Source organism: Gopherus evgoodei, chromosome 2 (assembly GCF_007399415.2).
Source record: "Gopherus evgoodei ecotype Sinaloan lineage chromosome 2, rGopEvg1_v1.p, whole genome shotgun sequence".
NCBI lineage: Eukaryota > Metazoa > Chordata > Testudines > Testudinidae > Gopherus > Gopherus evgoodei.
The window spans coordinates 48,553,618-48,578,999 of NC_044323.1; the positions used below are offsets into that span (position 1 = coordinate 48,553,618).

Here is a 25,382-nt window from a genome sequence, read left to right on the forward strand (position 1 = left end):
TATTTTCATTATCTATAAAACAAAATGCATTAGGGTTGGATTAACATCTATCATTCATTCATTCTGGCTGTCCTTATAACAAGTATTATTAGTGTTTTTGTGGCTAGGTTATATATTGTTCCCACTGTATGGACACACACTAAATCACTCATAATTTCATGTGGAGAAGATGGTTAATCTTTATGATCTTGTGTTTATAATATGTAAATAGAGGAATATTTGGATTAGGCTAACAGTTCACAGGAAATGTACAGTATTGCTCTTTGCTGTTAGTTATTTGAGTTGAATCCCTAAGCATATGCACTGGGGTAATGATGCATTGTCAGAAATATACATGGCACAAAAGACATCCTGTCATTGGTGGGGCTAGATGACCCAGGGCAGGCTATATGTTGTTGCTTATCTGAGTAGCAGCAACATGTGCACTGATGTTGTTAGCTAGCACTGGTTGGTGATGTTAGCATGCATGCTGGTGGCCCATAGGCTCACCTCATTCCTCTAACTCTGAATCACATCTCCACGGGCTGTGATCCATATCTGAACATGTTTCCAAGGTGCAGCTGGCAGGTCACCCTTTTGTCCATTGGCAGGAAGTTGCCTGTACCTCTTATAGCTCACAGTAGGCTATCCTGTGCCAATTTTTCTCCTTGCAGTGTGCCCAGAGAAGGCCCTTCCTCCTTCCATACCATGAACACTGTTATTTTAGCCCTTTATCTATTTCATGAGGGGAGGAAGAGTGTGTGGGGGTGTGTGTATGCATGCTCATGTAGTGTATGCATGCTCATGTAGAAATGTGATTTTGTCTTTATGATCTGGGCAAACTCATCATGAATGAGTGTAGGATAGCCAAGAGTGGATACTGAGGGCATCCCTAGTATGAAGAACTCTATGGTAGTCAGGTACTGGCTGAATCTTGTAAGTTCTCGTTTGTAGTTTTTATAACATTTGATTGGTTGGTTCATTTTTAAGTAATATTTTAGTAAGAATCAGCACAATATTGCTTTTTGGGTAAAACTGGACTTCACTGAAACACACTTCTAACCTAAACTCTTTTTTTTGTTACTGAATTTCCCAGTTCTTTAAGTATCAAAAGTTTAAACTGAGTTGGTGTAAAATATCCACCAACAGATCTCTAACAGATCTCATGAGGCCCATCAACCCAGAGTTCTACTCTGATGGAGTTTAACAAGCCCATAGGAGGTGTGTGTGCAGGGAGTTATACCTGGGTGGGATATAGAGTAAACAGTAGAGGAGACTGAATGGGTAGAAGGTGAGGCTTTCAGCCACATTTAGAACGGTAAGTGTCTAAAGTTTTATTTCTAGACAGCTATCAGTGTTTAAAGTTAAGATGAGTAGGAGACTGCCTCTTCTTGTCCCCTTCTTTGCCCTCCTTTTCCTTGTAACTGTCAATCCCCTTCATCTCCAGGCCTTTCCCAATTCACTGAATCATGCCGCCTGGCGGGGCGGCTCCAGGCACCAGCAAAGCAAGCGTGTGCCTGGGGTGGCAAGCGGGTGGGGGGGGGGGAGGCGCAGCATGCTGGTCGCCGTGAAGGCGGCAGTCAGGGAACCTTCGGTGGCATTTCTGCAGGAGGTCCACCGGTCCCACAGCTTCGACGGCAATTTGGCGGTGGGTACGCTGAAGGTGGAGGGCCAGCAGATCACCCGCAGAACTGCCGCCAAATCCACAGGACCGGCGGACCTCCTGCAGAAACACCACCGAAGGCTCCCTGACTGCCGTGCTTGGGGTGGCAAAATACATAGAGCCGCCCCTGCCTGATGGCTTCCTGTACCTTTTATGATGAGCCAAAAAACAGGAAACATTTCAAGACATTGAGAAGGAAATTTTGAACTCCATGAGCCAGATCCTCAGATGATGTGAATTGGTAGAGCTATTCTCTTTTACACCAACTGAAGATTTGGCTTCAAAACTTTAACATTTCTTTTCTATTTTTTCCAACTTCTCAGAAAAAAAATAACGTACCTGGGATGAGATGTGAGGCCTGTGAAATTTCAGAGGAGTAGGATTGCTTCTGTAAAGTTGCATGGTTTTTTCAAATTGGGCTTATACTGAGAAGCTTCCTTCTTAACTAGAGTGACTACTGTTTCTCCATGATGCGCTGTATGTATAGAGCTAGTATATACATATTGGAACAGTGTCAATCACTGACAAAGCAATAATAATCCGCACGTTTCTTCACTGCTGCTCAAACACAGATTTCCCTGTGGTGGTTTAGTCTGAGATTCCACAATACAGCTGTTTATCTGTAGTAATCTATCTTTCTATCAATGTTCCTAATTGCAATGTTCAATTAATTTTCAATTATTTTTAATTATCCGGTGACACCACTTGTAAATGATACGTTACTGGAAGTGATGGCTTTGGGCAAATATAAAGTCTGTCAATCTTAAGTAGAAGGTATAATTAAATCAAAAGATAAGAAAAGATTACTGTAATTATTTTTACAGTGAACTGATAAAAGTTTGTCCAAATGACATAGACTAAGGAGTACAAAATGTCAACTGCTTAGAAACAATTAGAATAAAACACAAAAATTAAACATGTACTGTCTGTCCCTCCACTTCCTTTAAGCTGCCTATTAAAGTCACCTGATAGCTATACCTGGAAAAAACATTAATTGGTTCAGCCAAGCTCCACTCCACATAGGAGTCAAGGGTCTTTGGGAGGTATAAAGGAGGCTCTAGACCACCTATGGGCTTCTCTTCCTTCCCCCTTAAATCTGAGGTTATCCAGGAGCCAGTTTTGCCCCAAGTGTAAATTAATGCAGCCTCAGATACTTCAGTAGCCACCAGGAGACTTTTCTGCCCTCCAGGGATCACCTGAATGTAAGGGCGTCTCGACCAAGCCCACTCTGCGAGCCCATCCACATGTGGAGACACCTCTCCACAGAGGCCCTGATTCAAAACAGCATCCCTGTTTAGGAAAACTCTGAAGTACTTACTTAACTTTAATCACGTTCTTAAGTTAAGCAGATGGTTAAGCATTCTCCTAAATAAGGATGGACTTGAGCATGTGATCAAGTGCTTTCCTGATCATCCAGCCACAAAGCGCAGCCCCTGCCACTGTTTCTCTGCGCCTGCCCAAGGCTACTATGCCCATGTAAAAAAGTGGATGGGCATGGCCCTCCTGCCCTCTCCCCAGTTCTCGCACTCCTGGACCCCCGGACTATGGGGGGGTCCAAATGTTCTTTATGCCCAGGGCCCCAATAAACCTTAATCAGCCTCTGCTCCTGCCTCTTCCCTGTGTGCCAGAGATCACTGGAGAAGATGGTGAGCTGGTTTGGACTGCAATGCTATCAGCATGTATAGTGGCTTGGATAAGAACAAGTTGATGAAAGCTCAGTCCAGATGGAAGTGATACTGGTAGGTATGGAGAAGGTGTGGCAGGAGGCATGTGTTTTCGTTATTCAGGGGATAAGTTCACCCATTGTCAGTGAAGTTCACAATCTAGGGGTACTTTCAGACCTCTGACTGCTCTTGGTTTTGCAAGAAATAGCAGTGGTTAGAAGTGCTGTTTTGTATCTGAATCTGGCCAGAAGGTTTCAGCCTTACTTCTGACCTGACCCTGCCACAGTTATGAATGCCTTTGTGGCCTGCAGATTTATTGCAAGGTGTTCTATATAAGGCTACTCTTGAAGTCCACTGGGCATGGGAATAATATGCACTGCTCAACAGTTTTAGCTATAAAAAACTTAGTATAATTGTTCTCTAAGGCCTGTGCAGGTTCCCAGTTTATTTCTGGCTTCACTTAAAGGCTTTGTTTTTCACTATAAAGAGCTACATGGTTTGGTTCATGGCTGCCATAGTCCTATTACCAAAAAAAAAGGAGGAGTCCTTGTGGCATCTTAGAGACTAACAAATTTATTTGGGCATAAGCTTTCGTGGGCTAGAACTCACTTCATCAGATGTATGAAGTAAAAAATACAGGAGCAGGTATAAATACATGAAAGGATGGGGGTGCTTTACTAAGTGTTAGGTCAGTCTGAGATAAATCAATTAACAGCAAGATACCAAGAGAGGAAAAATAACTTTTGAAGTGGTAAGAAAGTGGCCCATTATAGACAGTTGACAAGAAGGTGTGAGTAACAGTAGGGAGAAATTAGTATTGGGGAAATTAAGTTTAGGTTTTGTAATGACCCAACCACTCCCAGTCTTTATTCAGGCCTAATCTGATGGAATCTAGTTTGCAAATTAATTCCAGTTCTGCAGCTTCACGTTGGAGTCTGTTTTTGAAGTTTTTTTGTTTTTGAAGTTTTAAAACCTAAGCTTAGTCCATGAAAGCTTGTGCCCAAATAAATTTGTTAGTCTGTAAGGTGCCACAAAGAGTCCTCATTTTCTGTTTGTTTGTTTGTTTGTTTGTTTGTTTTTTGCTAATACAGACTGACATGGCTACCACGGAAACTATAGTCCTATTATGTCAGCTGAGATCAGTTAGTGCTTCTGTTAACAGTCACTCTGAGTATGGAATTTGCTACTTCTGTTGGTCTGATAAAGCCCAATTCTGTTAGCTTTTGGGGGACTAGTGTTACGTGGGCATCTGTTTACTTGAGCTTTTGTCCAGGAAGGAGATGGTGGAATACTTTAGGAAAGTGTCAAATGAGCTCATTCAGTTGACAGTGATCAACAACATGTTATACACCTCTACCCTGATATAACGTGACCCGATATAACATGAATTCGGCCATAACGCGGTAAAGCAGCGCTCCGGGGCGGGGGAGGGCGCGGGGCTGTGCACTCTGACAGATCAAAGCAAGTTCGATATAACGCGGTTTCACCTATGACGCAGGAAGATTTTTTGGCTCCCAAGGACAGCGTTCTATCTGGGTAGAGGTGTATTAATTTGTGCACCCAGAGACTTAGGGCCCAATCCAACTCCTTTTGAAGCCAAAGAGAACATTTCGATTGACTTCAGTGTATTTTGGATCAGGCTTTTCCTAAAGGTTACAATGGGCCAGATTTTTAAAATAAAATACTTTAAAAAATCTGGTTCATTCTGTACAAAATGTATGAAGAGCTATATTTTCAAAGTGACCCCAACCTGGCCTCCATTTGTGTCTATGCAATTTTGGATATGCACCTCTCAAGCACTGGTCCATTACTAGACCAAAATGGTAGAATTATCAATAAACATGCAGAAAAGGCAGAAGTGTTCAATAAATATTTCTGTTCTGTATTTGGGGAAAAATAGATGATACAGTCTCATCATATGGTGGTGACAACATTCTTTTTCCACTTCATTTGTATGTCTGGAGGATGTTAAATAGAAGTTATTAAAGTCAGACCTTTTAAAATCAGCAGGTCCAGACAGCTTGCTTCCAAGAGTTTTTAAAAAGCTGGTTGAGGAGCTCACTTGACTGTTAATGTTGATTTTCAATAAGTCTTGGAACACTGGGGAAGTTCCAGAAAAGTGGAAAAAAGCTTATGTTCCAGTTTTTAAAAAGGGTTAACAGGATGACCCGGGTAATTATAGGCCTGTCAGCCTGACATCAATCCTGGGCAAGATAATGGAGCGGCTGATATGGGATTCGATTAATAAAGAATTAAAGGAGGGTAATGTAATTAATTCAAATCAACATGGGTTTGTGGAAAATATATCCCGTCAAACTAACTTGATATCTTGTTTTGATGAGATTATAAATTTGGTTGATAAAGGTAATATATTGACATAATATACTCATACTTCTGTAAGGTGTTTGACTTGGTACCATATGACATTTTGATTAAAAAGCTAGAATGATATCAAATTTACATGGCACACATTAAATGGATCAAAAAACTGGCTAATTGATAGGTCTCAAAATGGAATTGTGAACAGGGAGTAGTCATAGAGCAGGTAAGTTTCCAGTAGGGTCCGACGGGGATCAGTTCTTGGCCCTAGGCTATTTAACATTTTTATCAAAAACTTGGAATAAAACATAAAATCATCACTGATAAAGTTTGCAGATGACAAAAAATTGGGGGAGTGATAAATATTGAAGAGGACAGGTCACTGATTGAGAGTTACCTTGATTGCTTGGTAAAATGGATGCAAGCAAACAATATACATTTTAATAAGGCTAAATGTAAATGTATACATCTAGAAATGTGGTGTGTGAGTCATACTTACAGATTGGGGGACTCTATCCTGGGAAGCAGTGACTCTGAAAAAGATTTGGGGGGCATGGTGGATAATCAGCTTAACATGAGCTCCCAATGTGTCACTGTGGCCAAAAAACCTAATGTGATACTGAGATGTATAAACAGGAGATGTGAGTAATAGCAGTAGTTATCTCTATTTTCGGCATTGGTATGACTTCTGCTGGAATACTGTGCCCAGTTCTGGTGCCTGCAATTCAAGAACCATCTTGATAAATAATAGAAGGTTCAGAGAAGAGCCACACCAATGATTAACGGATTAGAAAACCTGCTTTACAGTGCTTGATTTAAATAGTTCAATCTATTTAGTGTAACAAAGACGTTAAGGACTTGATTGCAGTCTGTAAGTAACTACATGGGGAATATTTAATATTTAATATCTAATAATGGGCTCTTCAATTTAGCAGAGAAAAGTATAACATGAACCAATGGCTGGAAGTCGAAGCTAGACAAATTCAAATTAGAAATAACATATAAATTAACCGTTGGAACAAGTGATTGTGGTGGATTCTCCATCACTGATGATTTTTAAATCAAGACTGGATGTTTTCCTAAACAATCTGCTTTAGGAATTACTGGGGGGAAGTTCCATGCCCTGGGTTATAGAGGAGGTAATGATGATTTCTTTTAGCCTTGGAATGTTTGAATCTCACTGACTCTTTATTTTATAATGCATAAAATGTTCCTGTCACTAAGTCTTTGGTGAATAAACAAATCTGACAGTGAACAGGTTTGACCAAAGTCAACTAACTTGAACTCCTTCCCTTTCTGTACAAATGGGTGCTGCTCATGTTCTGTAAATTCTATCACCTGCAGGCACAGGTAATTCACAAATAATGCAAGTATGACTTTGAACATGCACAGGAGGCCCCTTTTGAAAAGTTGTCCAAAAATAAATATACTGTATCTTTTAGAACATTTTTGGCACTCAATACAGTGCATTCTGTGGTGTTTGAAAAAGAGAGTTGTAGAGGTAATGGAAGAGAATAACTAAGGTATCTATTTAATCTTATATTGTCAGCTTTTACTTATATTAAAATATATTCACTACATAAATCAGGGACTGCACATAAGGATGAAAATAGATATAATTTTCAAGTCTTAGTGAAAGTAGCATTTTTGAATGTGGGATTGATTTAAGGATATTTTGCTGCAGTATTTGTCAGTGGTTTTAATCAAACTGGCCCTGAAATTCTGCACCAGACCTTGTCTTTAAGCAGCTATAGTGAATAGAAAAAAACAAAGAATTTTCATATTTCTTTATGACCTGTTGGGAATGAAGAGTAAAGCATTTCAAGTAGAGCTATAAAGTCAAACTTAAGATCTTTTGTTTCAGTTCAGTTATGGGCCCTTTGTGAATTATTGCAGACAATTCTTTATAATTTATCACACTGATTTTCTTAACTTGGACGAAGCCCAAACACAACTGAGGTAACATGCAGATTGAATTACCGCTTGCTTAAAAGGAGGGTGGTCCCACCAGGGTAGAATGGGGTTCATTGACAGGCTGAGGACCTTCCTTTTTAGCTACCTATGTTGTACTTAACCCTTTAACATTAGAAGCCCAGTTCAATAAAATATGTAATGACAAAAATGAAGAGTGTAGCATTATTTTACCAGCACATTAAAAGAGCTGTACACATCTTCTCTGGCAAACTGTCTAGAGAAATTCAAAGGTAAGATGCACATCTCCCTGTGAAATAGCTGTGAAATGCATTTGATGTCAATGCTTTTTGGCATTGCTGAGTCCCCGGCTGCTGACAGCCATGTTGTTTTAAAAAAGATATTTGTTTAATTTGTATTGATCTAGGAGCAGCTTTACACAGATATTTAGGTTTACAAAACTTCCACTAGATGCCTGTCTGCATCTTTAGGCACTGAAATACTTTTGTAAAGCTGGCTTCTCACTGGCAATTAGACAATGTACAGTAGGGTTGGGAGAAGAGGACGGGCTGCTGCTTTGGATGATTTACGTTGCAGCTCCTTTAGTATTGTGTTTTTAAATTGTGTCACTGGTGTCCAGAGCTTTGGATGGGCACCTATTGGTCTGGAATTGCTTTGTTTTAAATCCAAAGGAATACATAAATGGATCAATGTGTGGCCATGCAGTGCTTTACAGAGACTATAAATACTTTATCTGCCTGTTCTAGGGCGACAGTCATAAAGTGATCATTAAAACATTTTGTTCACATATCTGACATATTTTTAATGTATTGAAGCAGGTCGGAAGTAGGTTTATATTCTCTTACACTGCATCCCCATACTGCCAATGACATAAAATTGATGTCACATTTTACCAAAATAGCCACTGCCAGCAGGAGACTCAGAACTGTCAATGGAAAACTAAATACACTGGTTTGCCATATACCATGTGCAACCCTCCCCGTTTCTAAAGGGTTGTTCAATGTGTAAGTCAGCAGCAAACGTTGCCCACTCTTTTCAAAAGTGTTTCTGTTTATTCAAGGTACAAATTGCTTCTAAGTGTCTGAGTAAATGTTGTGAATTATTTTATTTTATTATGGTAGTGCATAGAGACCTCAGCTGAGGGCCTATTGAGCGAGACAGTTTATAGGCAGGTAGAGATAGAAAGTCCCTGTCTCAAAGAATTTACAATCTAAGGTTTCAATCCCACAAATACCAAGGCATGTGCTTAACTTCGTCATGTGAGGAGTCCCATTTATAGAATTGTGGAGTACTTAAAAAGATAAACAAAGGAAGTATTATCTTCCTTCTTTAACAAATAGGGAACTGTGGCAGAGGGAGATTAAGGACTCCGATACTGAGCACACGTGTCCTGATTAGGTAAAGCTCTTAAGCTAATGCTTAACATTAAGCACTTCAATAGCCTTGTGGGCTTTAAGCACAGTCTCCAATTAGTAAGGTGCAAAACACGCTTGCCTTGATGTACTATGCTTATAAGTATTAGAGGGTTAGCCATGTTAGTCTGGATCTGTAAAAGCAGCAAAGAGTCCTGTGGCAGCTTATAGAATAACAGACGTATTGGAGCATGAGCTTTTGTGGGTGAATACCCACTTCGTCAGATGCATGACGATGAGGTGGGTATTCACCCACAAAAGCTCATGCTCCAATACATCTGTTAGTCTATAAGGTGCCACAGGACTCTTTGCTGCTTATGCTTATAAGAAGTTCTCATTGTTATTTCTCAATGCTTCTCAAACTAACCATCTCAGAATGATGTTCAGAAAAGACTGCATGCTTACAGTTGTGCCATTATTTCGTAGCTTTGGTTTACCAAGTTGAATACCATTAAGGAATGTATTTTTAAAAGAGATAAAGCTCAGGTTCCCTTTTCACAGGAGCAGTTTGTGGGCGTAGATCTGACGTGTTCCTTTAACTACATGGTTTGCACCTGCAGACACACAGCTTAAGGTGCAAAACCTAATATTTGTGCCCTTAGTTGAATTTATAGGTACAAAAACTGATGCCTTTTTTAAAACGTGGCCCCTGTGCTCAAATACAGCTGCAATACAATACTCTTGGATGCCAGAGCTGTTGCATACCTGCCTTGTAAACCTCTCTGAGAAGCAGCTACGTTTCCTGATGTGCTGCTTGCCTCCTTTTTAAGGACTTAGTACTTTTTCAATAAAAATAAATTTAATTTGAGGCTACATTTCAAGTCAGTTGGTCTGATGGTAGAAATGGAGCAGTACCGGCTTTGGATTTAGAGCAGTCGTGTGGCTGAGTCTCTTGATGTAACTTTTATGTGGTTGGGTGAGACATTCTTAGAAACCCCAAACATTTTTGAAGATCCTAAACTGGAGACATTCACAATTCCTCCCTCCCTTTTTGCCATTAATCCTTCATGTTTTAGCAAGCACTGAAGTTAATGCAACCTACACTCTTTCCTGTCAAATTGGGCCCCCTCCCTCCTTTTTTCTCTTGAATAAAGCAGTCTGTTCCTTCCAGTCCATACTCTTGTAAATCAAAGGGATAGATGTCAACACACGCCATACCCAAGTATAAACTTCCCTTTTTTAATTAAATGGGATTCTGACATTTGGTTTGAAGAAGTGTTTGTTTTTTTTAAAAATAAGTGAAGGATATCATCTGCTTTTAATTAGTTTTTAGTAAAATCTGAATTTCCTCTGATTCCACAAATAATTGTGCAAAATCCTTTTGGATGCCATTTCACAGTTCCTTACAGGGTGGTGGAGGCAGAGCTGGCTCCAGGCACCAGCGAAGGAAGCAGGTGCCACCAGCGGCCAACAGAAAGGGGCGGCAGTTCATCTGTTGCTGTGGTGGCACGTCTGAGTTGGCGGCGGCAGCACTTTGGCGGCAGCTCAATCAGCCCACTTCAGTCTTCAGTGGCAATTTGGCGGCGGGTTCTTCACTCCCTGTCATCCATTTTGACGGCAGCTCAATCGGATTTTTCTATTTTTTCTTTTTCGCCACTTGGAGCGGCAAAAAAGCTGGAGCCGGCCCTAGGTGGAGGTGGGGGAATGTAGAGAGTCTTTGCATTAAAGGCTTCCACAACCTAAGAATCAGCACTTTCAAGTACACATCACAGCACAAAGACTCTTTTGTATAGGGTGAAATTTTTCTTGCTTGTCTCTTTGGTTACGTTTTCAGAACTATTTGAGAAAACTGACCACACAGCTATTGCTGCCTCTTCTGCCCTTTGCTCAGCATGGTACAATAACTGATTATGTAGTCCTGAAGCAAACTGTCCTCTCTCCCACCATCAGGTGGTCCATCACATCTTCTTTTGAGACTGGAGACTTTCCAGTATCTTTCTAGCTTATACTATCCAAGCATTTTTATTATTTGTTAAGAGCCAAGTGTGTTTTGAGGAAACCACTTTGCTCAGCTCCAGTCTCGATCCTGCACCATTAAAGTCAGTGCGGGTTTTCCACTGAATTCAGCAGGCATATTTGTTCATCTTAATGAATTAGCCTCTTAGAGTTAGTAGGGCAACTCCCACCTTTTCATGTTCTCTGTATATATATATATATATTTATTCACTGTAATATAAGGTTTCGCATGCCAGTGATACATATTAACGTTTTTAGAAGGTCTCTTTCTATAAATCTATAATATATAACTAAACTATTGTTGTATGTAAAGTAAATAAGGCTTATATATATATATATGTCCTTACTATATGTTCCATTCTATGTATCTGATGAAGTGGGCTGTAGCCCACGAAAACTTATGCTCAAATAAATTTGTTGGTCTCTAAGGTGGCACAAGTACTCTTGTTCTTTTTATCAAGAGGAGGGTTCAATTTCATATTACAAAACAACACAGGCATTTTAAGGAATGTGAGGACCACAGATATACTGCCCAAGGCTTGTCTGTTAGTTTACAGCAGGGGTAGGCAACCTATGGCATGTGTGCCAAAGGCGGCACGTGAGCTGATTTTCAGTGGCACTCACACTGTCCGGGTCCTGGCCACTAGTCCGGGGAGCTCTGCTTTTTAATTTAATTTTAAATTAAACTTCTTAAACCTTTTATAAACCTTATTTACTTTACATACAACAATAGTTTAGTTATATATTATAGATTTATAGAAAGAGACCTTCTAAAAATGTTAATATGTATCACTGGCATGCGAAACCTTATATTACAGTGAATAAATGAAGACTAGTCACACCACTTCTGAAAGATTGCCGACCCCTGGTTTATAGCAAGCTAGAGTGTGAATTTACAGTGTACTAGCTCAGGGGTTCTCAACTTTTTTCTTTCTGAGCCTGCCCCCACCCATATGCTATAAAAACTCCACGGCTCAGCTATGCCACAAAAACTGTTTTTCTCCATATAAAAGCCAGGACCAGTATTAAGGGGTAGCAAGCAGGGCAGTTACCCAGGGCCCCACGAAGTTAAGTTGCTCAGGCTTCAGCTTCATCCCTGGGTGTTGAGGCTCAGGGTCCCAGGTTGCAGGCCGGCTGGGTCAGGCTTTGGCTTTCTGCCCTGGGCCCTAGTGAATCCAACACTGGCCATGCATGGCAGACCCCCCAAAACCCGCTCGTGGCCCCCCACGGACCGCTAGTTGAGAACCACTGTACTAGCTACTTCACACTAACTCCCAGTGTGGGCACTCGTAGTCTGTGATGAGTGCTTTTGTGCACTTTAGCCTAATGTGCAGTACGGTGTCCATATGGAGAGTTACTCTGGAGTAGCTTGCATGCTGTAAATTCATACACGAGCTTGCTGCACACTAACTTCCTTATGTAAACAAGCATGTAGTCTTCCTGGGCATGGCTTTTGGTAGGTATGTTGTTGAATGCTAAGGGGAGAAATCTCCCCTTGTAGCCACAGTTCATATCTTGTCTTTTCTGCATTTGTACCTTGTGCAGGACTTCTGTTGATCACAGTGTGAATTCTATGATTGAGAAATTCTAGTCCTCCTGTTTTCTAATACAAGAACAAGGGGACATCCAGCAAAATTGAAAGACAGCAAATTCCAAGCTGAGGAAAGAGGAGACTCTTCCACATAATGCAGAATTATCCTGTGGAACTCTCTGCCACAAGATGGCATTGAAGCCAAGAGCTTTGTAGGATTAAAAAAGGGCTTAATGTCATGACCGGGCTCTGGGAAGTCAGGCCTATGGGACAGAACAGTGTCAGTCAGAGGCCAGGAGCATCACTAAAGGCCAGAGCTGGAGTCAGAAATCAGGAGTTGGAGCCCGGGGATAGAAGTCCAAGACTAAGCTGAGTGGCAGGTCCATCACTACAGCTGTCAGAAGAGCCCACCTTATAGTACAGATGCTTCCTGAAACTTCTCCCGGGTTTAAATAGGGTGCCTGGACCAATAGGGGATGACAGTTTGGCCTTCTAAGGAGATATTTCCTGTGGTATTTATCTTCACAGTATCTATATGGTATCTATGTCTGCCATGTAATAGTGTGGAGGTGGTGGCTGCCTGCCTGACACCCTGCAGGTCCAGGTTCCTGCCCCATCTCTGCAGAATCTGACACTTAAACATTTATATGGATAACATAAATATCTAGAATAATAATAGTTGATATTAAAAATAAGTAAGAGGCGTGAAAGGGAAACAGCTTCTCATGCTTCTAGCTATTAAGGTTTAGGAGAAACTTTTTCTAGGGGAAGATTATCCCATAACTGCCTACTCTGAGTTTCTTGCACCTTCCTCTGAAGCATCTGAGGGTGACTAGATGAATCACTGATCTGATCTTGCTATGTTGCTTTTCAATCCTTGGTCCTTTAATACAGGGAGAGGTTGGGAGAAGGATTTTATTTGGTATCTGGTTGGTGGGTATTTTGTTTATAGACAGCTTTTGTTGCCTACCTTGAAGGTCCAAATGTGTCTATAGTATCCCTTCATTAGCCACAGAAGAGTGTTCATTTCACTGGGTCTCAAGCAAGGAATAGGATTCACCTCTTCAAGAATACAGTATACTTGCATATGACATGCAATACATGACATGCATCTTGGGCTCTGTAGCACTCCTTTGTTATTCATTTTGTGTCCTGGTACTGTCTTTTGTGGAATTACCTTCAGGATGGTACCTAGAGGCACATGAGTTGGGACTGAAGCTTCCCCTGAGGGAGGCTAGCTCCCTGTCCCACTTCTTCCACCCATGCCCCCCTCCGACTCCACCCCAGGCCCTGCCTTCTGCTCCACCCGAGGCCCCACTCAGCCCTTGGGGATGAGGGGTGAAGAGAAATGCGCGATTGGTAGGCAGAAAGGTCTCGCAGAGGTGGGAGAGGGGGTGAGGAGAGATGTGGCAGGCGGAGGGAGTCTCACGGGGAGAGGGGTGGAGGAGAAGAGGGACGTGACAAGTGGCGGGGACCTCTGGGGAGGGTGGGGGTGGAGTGGAGGAGAGGAGGGATTTACCAGGCAGCAGCAGGTGGTGGGGGCCTTGGGGAAGGGGCAGAACAGGGAAAGGAAGAGGAAGTGCACAGGTAGGGCCACCACAGCCCAGGTGTCTGGTGGCAGGGTGGCGGCTGCACCAGATGAAGTTTAGCCTCCCCTGACCCCATGTACAGGCAGTAATGCCCATTCACATATGCATGTCTATACTAGATAGACTTCAGAGGTTTCCTAGGTGCCTGCTGCAATATAATCTGGCATCTTGGCAGACAGAAATGCCTGTGAACTCCTTACATCCCATCTGATCACTCATGAAATATTCTTTTGGGGCCCATCAGATGTCATCAAATGTAGGCACCTGGCACCAGCATGGCTGCTGCTTTAGGGGAATGATTTCCTGCACAAGAGACCTCACAAGATGCAGTCACTGCAGTCCATTTAAAGTCATTATTATTTAGCACCCATGTCTGAGTGAAATTGTTCAAATGGTGGCTGGGCACAGTGCCATCGAAATATATGGACATGAGCATAGGCAGCCAGTCTCTATGGCCATATGCACATCTGATGTGGGTACCGAGGTCAGGCTTTCCAGTCAGGAAAATCCAAATGACTGTCTGTCCTGAGCATCTGTGGTTAAGGGGATATGCCATCTCTAATCCAAAACTGGGCTGGATTAATTTTCTAAAATAAAAAACAGCTTTGCCAGCCACTTAAAGAGAGTCGTGGGCCCGTGTAAACTGAGTGCAGTGGTGTGGAGTTAGGAGAGAAAGGCATCTGAACAAAGTTGCCACTCCGGTTGTCTCTGTAGCATTCCCTCCATGTCCAGGGTAAAATAGGTGCCAGGGTGTGGCGCCTTGCTCCCTTGGTCTGCAGTTATCGAAAGGTGTGTGTAACTTTTTGTCTGAATGGAGCCTGCACTTTGCTGTGACTATAGTACAACCATATCATGTTTTATTTCTTAAATGAAGTTTCCCACAATGCTCTTGATGTTTATAGCTTCAGGCCAAAGTTTTAAAACTTTGTGAGCAAATGTACTAGTTTGTTCTAACCAGTGCCTGCAGCCTCCAACTCAGCTGTGCGATTCTCTAACCCCAGTGAATCCTGGGCTAACTGGAACCCTCAAATCTAGCAATTGTGAGAGCAGTCCACCCTCTTTTATGTGATAGAACAGGCATGATGGAATGCAAGTCAGGTAGCAGCACCACTCGGGGGCCTAGCAGCAAGATTCATCTTGGAGATACAGACGGGAACTTAAAGTACAAGTCACAAAACCCAACAGCAGTGGTTTGGAACCAATAGAAGACCCACCAATATCCAGAAAGCAAAAACCAGTAGATTGCATATTTGTGTACATTTTTGAAAATTTGCACATGAAAATTTGAGAGCGCAGGATAGAGGATGGAGTGAAGGGGAAGAGGAACTCCAGCATGGTTTTGAAAAAATAACCCTCACCTCATCACAGCATTTCCTTATTTTAAAAAAGTAACCCTCTCTCCCACAGATTTCATACTGGGCATTCCATTATTCAACACCCACTTGCCTGCAGTCAGATCTAAGTTCAGATCTGAATGTTTTGGCTCAAATCTCAGGCTATGGGGACTGAAGGTATTGGTCAAGAAAACATGGTTGTAGTTTGTAAGTGGTATGTCTCTCTCTCTCTCTCTCTGACCCTTCACCATAATATGTAGGTACTATATGCATACGGTAAATTGTCCACATTACATTCTCTGCCAAACTATCCATCCTTCCCTCCTATTATCTACTCTCTAGAACTGGGTACGAAAAAAAATAAGAAAAACTACTCTGCATAAATAAATTCAGAAATAGACAGTCTATGACAATTCAACTTCCATTAAATGGCAGACTTCTGGGTTGAGCAAAACAGGTTCAGTTTTCCTGTCTGTAACTGTTTTCAGACACAAGTTAAATTGTCTTTCTCTCATGCTTGTGAGAGGAATGAATATATGTAAAATGATAGGAATGCATAGTATGGCCATGCAGCCTCAGGAATCAAGTAAATCAGAAAATAGGGGTATTTGCATAGACCCCAAAAAAGTTTAAATAAAGCCTCACCGATCTATTTATGGGGGGAAAATAATGTGAAATCTGTTCTACTTTATGTCCAGCACCCGGGAATTGAAAAATATGCCAAAGCTGAATCCTGCATTATTTTAGCCCATAAATGGCTACCTAAGACATTAAATAATCTATTGAAAATGTAAGAAAAATAATAGACCCAACAAACATTTCTATGTACTATGCCCCTTTCTTGGCCACTAAACGTCAACTAAATTGTGTAGTCAAGTGCCACGTAAGATCAGGCACAATCTAGAGCACATGCCATAGCCATAAAGTGTGTATGAGTGTGTACACATGACTTGCTCTTCAGTTCATTGTCATTCATACCACAATATTTTGCAGTCTGTAGTGCTCTCTGTGGGTACATAATCTATTGATGGCACAGGTTCCAGCACAGGATTTACACAATGTTTAGCCTTTATATTATTGTTACAAAGTAGTTTTTAGAAAACATTGTCTGGAATAGTCCAATGTAGAACAATCTTTTGTAGTCTTTTGTAATCTGTTGTGTTTTTGGTCTTCTAGTTCTTCCAATAATATTAGCCCTACTTGGAACAATGTTCTGTGTTCATTCAAATGAACACAGAGATAGGGGAGGGATAGCTCAGTGGTTTGAGCATTGGCCTGCTAAACACAGGGGTTGTGAGTTCAATCCTTGAGGGGGCCACTTGGGGATTGGGCCTTCTTTGAGCAGGGGATTGAACTAGATGATCCCCTGAGAGTCCCTTCTAACCCTAATAATCTATGTTTCTATGAAATAAGACAATAACTCAGTTAGCCAGTCTGGGGTTAGCAGCCAGAATAAGAATATAAGTATAGAGCTTGAACATCATGCTCTATACTTATATTTAGTCTCAGACATGAAGGTAGCTGTGAAGGTATTATCTTTAGTTTCGGTAGGTTTTGTGGCAGTCCTATCAGATCTTCTGGCCTGCACTGGGTCAGGAATGGGTGATGATTCAGTTCATGACACTGAACCAATTGCATTTGCTGTTCTAGCAACACTGTCTCATCCTAGTGATAGCATTCACTAGGTTGCTGGAGGCCCTGACCAGTTGTGGTCACTAAATGTTCCACTGCACTTTGAGTGAGTGTAGAGTTAACCCTAATAACCTAATTTGTGTAATTTTGGCAACCTAACTTCTTCCATCAGTGGGAGCTCTGTATGGTATTCTCCTCGCCTTCCTGCCCTGAAATTTTGTGTGGTGATGTAACTAGCTGCTGTATTAATCAACAGGAGGTGGCTCAATGGTTGCTGAAACTTACTTCATTGAAATGTTGGTATGCTCCATTGGCTAATGTTGAGAAAGGTGCATAGAGATTCTCGGTTGAAAGATATTGCAGAAGCACAAATTGGTTAATTATTATTGTTTATTATTTTAATACTGACCATGAGATGGTTCCTGCTCCTTTGAAGTCAATGGCAAAACTCTCACTGACTTCAGTGAGAGCAAGATCAGGCCCCACGTATTTGAGTCTGGAAGCAAGATACACCCTGGAGCCCGAGGAGGATCAGTGGGAATGATTTCTGCTGCTCTGCTCAAGCACAGGGTTTCTCAAATTGTCAGGGGACCTGCTTGCAGCTCTCTCCTATTGAGGCTAAGAAGCGAACCCTTTGTTTTTAAAATAGCTAAATGAAGGCAGCCCTTACTCATGTGAAGTCCCATTGACTTCAGGGAAACAATCATCTTATTAAGTACAGTAGAATGGGGTCCTTAAGTTGGTGAGGTCTAATATTTGAAAGGATTTTGCCTTCAATGGAAAAATGTTACTGACATAATTAAAAGGACATGAACATTTCATCAGCTGAAAAATGTGAGTTACTTTGGAAGAATGTGTAAAACTAGAAGCAATGTTTTTTTTTCTAAGTCAGAGTCATAGCAAAGGGTTATTTTCAAACTTTATGAAAAACACACTTTGGCAGTTTATATCTTCACCATCCAAATGTATTCTGGGATTCTGGATTCAAAAACATTCTAACCATGAAAACACAACATTTAAAAATACACCGTCTGCATGGTTTCTCTGCCTCGCTTCAGCATCTCCAAGCTTCTTTCAGACAAACTAAGAACTTTGTTGTGGAATGGCTGTTTGAATTTAGGTTTCTTAAAATATAAGTGTAGCCTTACACCCAGTGTGGGTGTACATCCAGCGGTTCAGCCAGATTATTTTAGAATCATCTGGCTATTTCACTGCATGTCAGAAGATCTGTCTTCTTAGTTATAAAGTATGTGATGGGTTGATTAAAAAACTCACAAAGCCATTAAATGAACAGATATAATGTAGAATGTGTGATGTAGGGTTCTGTTAATTATAATGTCTGGGGAACTGTGAAAGTTGCATGGCCGCTGAATCACACTTGATTTTTAAATGCATCATGATGCTGTAGTACTACGACTATTTTTATATAAAGTTGTATGCCTAAGAGTCCTTTTTGATATTGATGAAATCTTCATTCTTGATGCTGTAACTGACCATAAAATAATTATGCTCCCTGCACAGCTGGAAGTGAGCTAAAACAGGCAAGCATAACAGCGTAGAACCACATGAAAGCTTTAGTGGAGAAGGAAAGGGGTCAGAGAGGTCAGGGAGAACACCCATGAGAACTAGGGAGAACGAGATAGTGTTAGACTGTTCCACTGTGTTGGAGACAGCTAGGTCAAATGTATAGGATTGGCCATCCCTAGAATATATTATCATTCTCTGTGACTGTTTCTACTGAATTTTTTTAGAGCCACGTTATATAGCTTTATAGAATATAAATTGGATATATCAGTGTTAGTTCAGTAGAAACTGTTTAATTGGGACAACTCAGTTTATTCTATTTCATCCCAGTTATGGCTATCCAGAGTTGTTATAGTTAATGATAAACATTTTGGAAGGTTTATTACACCTCATGCTTCAGGTTTTAAGCCAATCTCTTAGTATTAGAGAGCAGGATGAGACCTAATTTGAAAGACAAGTGATGCCACATTTGCCTACAGCGAAGTTCTGACACCTTCCTCTGAAGCATCTGGTGCTGGCCACTGGACTGGTGGGACCATGGGTCTGGCAATTCCTATTTCTCTAATTATGCAACCAACTTGTTTAAACAAAGTTTACCTTAATGTTGGCCACTCAGTTCGTGCAACTGAAGCATGATAATTTGTGTACATTTAATTGCTGAATACAATGGATTAATTTATCATTTCTCACCAATTTAAAATACCTAACCATTAAAATATAACAGAAAAGTGTGTTACTGGTAATTTCCCAGTTGCCATTAGCGTGAAACAGTCTGAAAGTAAAAGAAAATAATTGTGACCATTAACTGTCATATTGACACTCTAATGATAACCAACTGATCAGTTAGGCTAAAATTTGTCCCCATGGGTTGTCTGAGAAAAGTGACATTTGCATCTTTTTTTGCAAACCAAGTTTTTACTTGTATAAGAATTCTCAGAAAATTATGTGGTGGTAATAACTTTTGTTTTCCAATTTCCATAAAATGGAGGCCATGTACCCAGAATCAGTTACATCAGAAATGGAACATAGTTCCTTAAGGAGAGAATAATGGAACCGTAAAATAGTCCAACTTGCTTGATGCTTTGTTTTACACAAATGAGGAGAGCAGGGACTGCTCCCTGGTAGACTTGAGGCTGCACATTCTGGAGAGGACAGAGAGGAAGTAATGCCATAGCCATGACCCCAACTTCACAGTGCCTTGCAGAGCAGCATATCAGGTAGTTTGGGAGGTACCAGGTCTTGGTTCCACACCCCCTCCGCTACAGCCCAGTAGTAAATCCAGCCCTCAGTAAATTGAGGAATATTGCTCCTGCAAGACCAAGTGACAGTGGTAGGGAAAGTGAGCCCTTTTGCAACTCAGAAGGGACCACCTTGGCCCCAAAGCTTGTGTATTGTATAACGTATAAAGAGGTATTGTCTGACTTACTGTGTTCCCCAGGGCTATAGCTAGATGTCCTTCCCAGATGAGGAAAGGCTTGGGGCTATCCACTCTCTCACAAATGTACCCCAGAATCTTTTGTCTTGTTTTAAAGTGATCCACAGAGGAGAGTGCAACAGGAGCCAGTGGCAAGGGTAGACATATTGAAGGACAAGCAAGTGAGGGCCTGGTTCTTCCTGTGGGGGAGTGAGGGGAGGCAGGAGTCTGCTAGAGGGTGATGGTACAAGAGGGATCCAGGATCTCCCTGGTGGGTGCAAGGCAAATGAAAATATTGAGTTGTATTTATTTTTTTTAAAAGAAGCCCAGGGAGGCACTTTCCCATCATCGTCTCACATACGGTATCGTAGGTTGCGGTTTCTCATCACCAGTGCCTAAAGCCTGCCCTGTGGTTCACTTTTTCTCCAGGACCAATGGGACTACAAATATTGGGGCCATTCTTGCATTCTGTGCAAGAGTCCCTTTGACTTCACTGTAAGTCCTGGGTGTGCAGGGAATACAGGATCAGGACTGCACTCCTGAGAGTATTGATTATAACATGCTTCTTAAGGAACAGAAAGGCAGATGACTGACAATTGAACTGACCCCTCTACTTCATTCTCTACCCTGTTTTTGCTCTAGTCCTCTGTGATGTCTGTCTGCTTTGCACGTTTTCACCCCAACCTGGTTGTTGGTGGAACATACTCTGGCCAAATTGTTCTGTGGGATAATCGTAGTCACAGGAGGACTCCAGTTCAGCGTACACCCCTTTCTGCTGCTGCTCACACGGTAAGGCTCAATGTCATTGCAAAGAAACATTCAATAGAGAAGTGCAGATCTCTTAGCCTGAGCTACCGCTACAATGTTGTATTTTTTGTTACATGCAAGAAAATAAGAGAATGGATTTTTAAGGGGGGGAAATGGATGGGAAACAGACTAGGTGACAGCTTCCTGCACGTGCTCAAAGGGTAATGGATGGCCCGTGGTTGGGTGTTTAGGAAGTCTCCCCGCAGTGCATGACCAAACATGGGCATCTCATAATAGTGGTCCAGTACTGTGAGGAGTGCAGGGACAACTTGCTCCTGATGCCCACCTGGGGAATATGTCTCCAGAAAGGGAGATGGATAAGGCAGAGTTCATGATTCCTCCCCTCACCGCCTCTGTACTGGTTCATGGCTTGGAGCCAGCACACTGTGGGAGCAATCTGCTCTTGTAATGAGGATGAAGTTAACTGCATGCACACACCCCACCCAAGCAGTTGTGCAGTCGTTGTGGAGTGGGGCAGGGCAGGGCAGTACCTTAAATGCCTGATTTAGCCCCGACTGGGGAGGGATTGTTCTGGGGATGTAAGGGAGAACGACCAGGGATAATGGGGTGAATTTTAGCAAAGGGTATGTAGGCTGAACACAAGGAAAATTTCTTAATGATGAGCTCTTTTAGGCAGCGGAATAAACTTCCAGTAGGCGATTACCTGAAATATAAAGAAACTGAACTGGACAAAGGAAGAAAAATATCCTGTGCTGGCAGGGGGATAAATCAGATGACCTAGTAGATCTTTTCCACCTCTCACTTCTGTGATTCTCTGATCATACCTTTGTAATCTGCTGTTCAAGTTTCAGCCTTTAGTTTGTTGTGACAACGTAATCCCTGGGGTTAAAATTCAACATCTAACAATTGTTAAACATAATTTAGTGCCAAAAATTCACTCTGGCACAAATACGATGACTGCCTTGCCATTTGTGTTAGAAATGGCAGGTATGCAATTATTGGAGGTTGGAAGAGTGAAGGGAATATAGTTCTCCAAATTTCTGCCATCAGCAGTTTTGTCTGACTCTAATGCCCTAGTTATGCTGTGAATCACAGCTGCACCATTACTTTGAATTTCCCTAATGTTTGTGTCCTTTTTGTCAATAGTAATGGGGGCAGGGAGGCTAACATTGCTCAGACTGCATGGAAGAAAATACTGTGCCTTGAAGTGGTGATTTAGTAACATGGGAGACAAGAAAACTAGAGGCTGGAAACTGTAAATATAATTGAAAATGGAGTGATTGGGGTCCAGAACCTAGTGAAAAGGAAAAAATTACTGGGAAGTTTTGTTCTTCCCTTGTGTTCAATAAAATTTTTAGACAAAATTATACCACCTGGGAATGATATTCTAAAACTTGGATCATTTTCCCAGTAGCAGAGGTCAATGTATAATGTTATGACTATGACAACTGGAAATAGATGACTTGGATTTATTCGTAAGTGTGAATTGTGTGACTACATGTGCAAGTATAAATAACCATTTTAACCCCCTAGCTAACATGGAACCATGTTTTTAAGGAGTTTGATCATGCTGCAGAATAAACATAAATTAAGTGCTATTCCTACAATCCTCACAGCAAAATTCCTGTCTAATTTAAGTCCTGGTTTGCAAAACGCAGGCTCATGCCCTAAGCTGTTAAACGCAAAGTAATATATTGAATCAAGAAAATTATTCTGTTGTACAGTAGGCAGCTAGGTGCTGGTTTGAATATTTATTTTTATTTTAACAAATATCCCCCAAGTGTTTAGTTATTGCTGCTCTCTTCAGTTAGCTGAATAAATACGAATCATGTTGTTAACATTGTTAAAAAATTCCCATGAGTTTATTCCCACTGATTGGTGCCCAGGAAAGAGAGTCCCACCACAGCTTACTCACTAATTTCCTTTCACACCCACCACACAGCTGTATTTGGAAGAACAGGAAATTTTAATTAAGACAAAAAACTCCTGCATGATGATTTCATTTCCAAAATAAATAAAAACAAGCTGGCATCTCCCCTGTGAAAGGAAGGGGCCAATTTACACTTTTTGCTAAGTACAGTTGGTTGTCCTTTTTGCTCGTTTTGTTTACATCTTTTGGATTTCATTACTCATGAAACGGACAGCTGGCAGCACTGGCTGGAGCCAGGCATTCTATAGGAAGGTACCATTGGTCTGGCAATATGTCCCCCGATGAGTCTGGCCACTCCCTGACTATTTGACCTATATCCTCCTCCCATCCTTGCAATTCCAGCCTTAGGACCGCTTTTTCAATTTGTAGGTTGTTTTGTGACGAGGACAAATGCCCATTACAGCTTAGGCTGAGCAGACTAAATTTACCATGTAACAATACGTGCTCATCAGTTTTTATTCCTGTGTTAATTGGTACACAAGGAAGGGTCAAGTGAAGGGCACTTCCTAAGGAGGTTTCTTTAAAAATGTAACGTTAGGGGCAGATTTTCCAAATCTGGTCTGTTTGTGACTAGCACTAATTCCAAAGGGCAATCACTTGTGCATACAGACTTTCAGCATCCTGTCCCCTGTTCACACAAATCATGGAATTTGTACACACAGGGTGTGATCCTGTGCCACTAAAGTCAATAGAAGTTGTGCCATTCACTTCAAAGGGAGCGGAATTGGATCTGTACACCTTAATTGAGGATTGCTTTCTTTGCACAAGTGATTGTGTTCACTTGGATGAATATGGATGGGAGCTGAGTTGAGGCCACTAGTAAATTTGGCACTTAATTAATTTTCTTTAATTAAATGTAGTGCTAGTGAAAAGTGAAAAGTTTCCATTTCTAGAGACCAAAGTGTTCTTTATATCCACAAAAAAAGCACTGAATAGACAGTAGAGTGCAAGTTTCCCAACACTGCCCTACAGCTGTGGATGTTATCCTTGATCTGGACAGACCACCTGTACTGGCCAAAGGGTAGTTCATTCTCACTGGCCATTGTTTGAAGAGTGCTGCTAAGGGTGCTTGGTTGTGACAGTGGTTTGGTGATGAGAACATTTGCCCACTAGAAACTGAGCTTGGAGCAGCACCTCATTTTGCATGGGCCATCAAACAGATGTCAGATGATAACTTGGAGTCCAAAGTATCAGTGCCTGAGAATAAAAGTACCGTGTACACCCTAACATGTTAAATGGACACATTTAATGCCTGTGGACCAAATTTTGCTCTCAGTTTCACTGGTGTAAATCAGGAGTAACTCCATAGGTTAATGGAGTCACTCCCAATTTCCTTTGATGTATTGGAGTACATTAATTGGCTCATTATTAAGAAGGCTGGTGGATTTGTTCATATTTTTTCCATTGAAGCACATTTGAAAATATTTGGCATAGCAGCCAAACTGTGGCAAAGTCCAAGCCTTGTGCAGCTGTTTTCTTCAATAAAATCTACCTTTTCATTCCATTTGGAAGGTTTGCTTCTCTCTGCCAGCCATTTTCAGCATCAAAAGCTATCAGCAGAATCAGACGTGTCCCTGTGGGTGAAATCTCATTCGCAGAATCCAGCATTTTCACAGTATTACTCAAGTTGTTTTACGATAGAGTAAAATGAAGCTTTGAACTTCTACCACTATAATGTGCCTTTAAAGTTCCAACCAAAAGCAAGTTAAATTCCTATCTGGCAAGTAGATGAGTGCTGTATTATGCTGGCAGTATGCAACTGTTTAATCCTTTCTTAAATCAACATTTCTGACATTTGAAATTGAAATTTGGTTTTAAAAAGTGAGAATGCACTCTCTGATTCCTGGTGTTCATGTATTTTCAGCATCCCGTGTACTGTGTAAATGTAGTTGGAACACAGAATGCGCACAATCTCATTACAGTTTCTACAGATGGCAAAATGTGCTCCTGGAGCCTGGATATGCTCTCAACGCCACAGGTGGGTTTGTTTTCACCTACACAAGAAGAAAACAACAATGTTAAAGCAGATACCTGCTTAATGGAACATAGTTCCTAAAAGCCAAAACTTCATATCCTACACAAACTAAAACCAATGGATGCACTTGAAAGAGTGCAGCTTGCTTCCAGCAGTCTTCTGTAAGAGCCAAAACCCATTTCCTTTACCACAAGTCATGTAATTATTGTAATATATTAATATGTAGGTCAGTTTCAAGTGAAAATGAAATAATCCATTTTAAAGCACAGTAATTATAGAAGTCGCCTGTGGTACAAATTGCACTTACTCTAGATTGTTTAACAAATATGGAGTAGCTTGCACTGCTGCAGAACACACTCGACACAGTTATATTTCTCCAAGGTACGGTATCCTACAAGTAGGAAAGCTTAGCTTGTTCATGCATTCAGTAACCAAGGGAACGAACTATGCAAATAAAAAGTTTTAGAAATATTTCCCCCACCCCAGAATGTTTTTTGTTACTGGCTCCCCATCACACGCTCACACACACATACGCAGACATCCCTTTTTGTATTGGAAATGAAAGGAAATCCAGGAAATTTTTCCAAACCACTCGTGATTATGGTAATGGAAACTAAGCAACAAAGCTGATGCTGAAAGAGACCTTTGGAGAAGCTTGTTTAAATCTGTTTGTAGTCCAGTACATCCCTTTCTTCTGTTTACTGTGAAGAAGGATGTTTTATTACTGGGTTGCATTAAAATGTGTGAGATACATCACCAG

The 25,382-nt window shown here is 41.3% G+C and overlaps 1 protein-coding gene across 6 annotated transcripts in view; it reads left to right on the top strand.

The window, feature by feature from the left end:
- DYNC1I1 (dynein cytoplasmic 1 intermediate chain 1) overlaps nucleotides 1–25,382 on the top strand; it is a 240,748-nt gene that overhangs the window by 165,659 nt on the left and 49,707 nt on the right. For 4 of the 6 annotated variants that reach the window (XM_030550619.1, XM_030550615.1, XM_030550613.1 and 1 more), the window contains exons 11-12: nucleotides 20,592–20,738; nucleotides 24,512–24,625. In XM_030550619.1, the coding sequence (XP_030406479.1) occupies nucleotides 20,592–20,738; nucleotides 24,512–24,625 (261 nt within the window). The remainder of the gene's footprint in view (nucleotides 1–20,591; nucleotides 20,739–24,511; nucleotides 24,626–25,382) is intronic. The other 2 variants (XM_030550616.1, XM_030550618.1) reach the window with 2 other exon arrangements.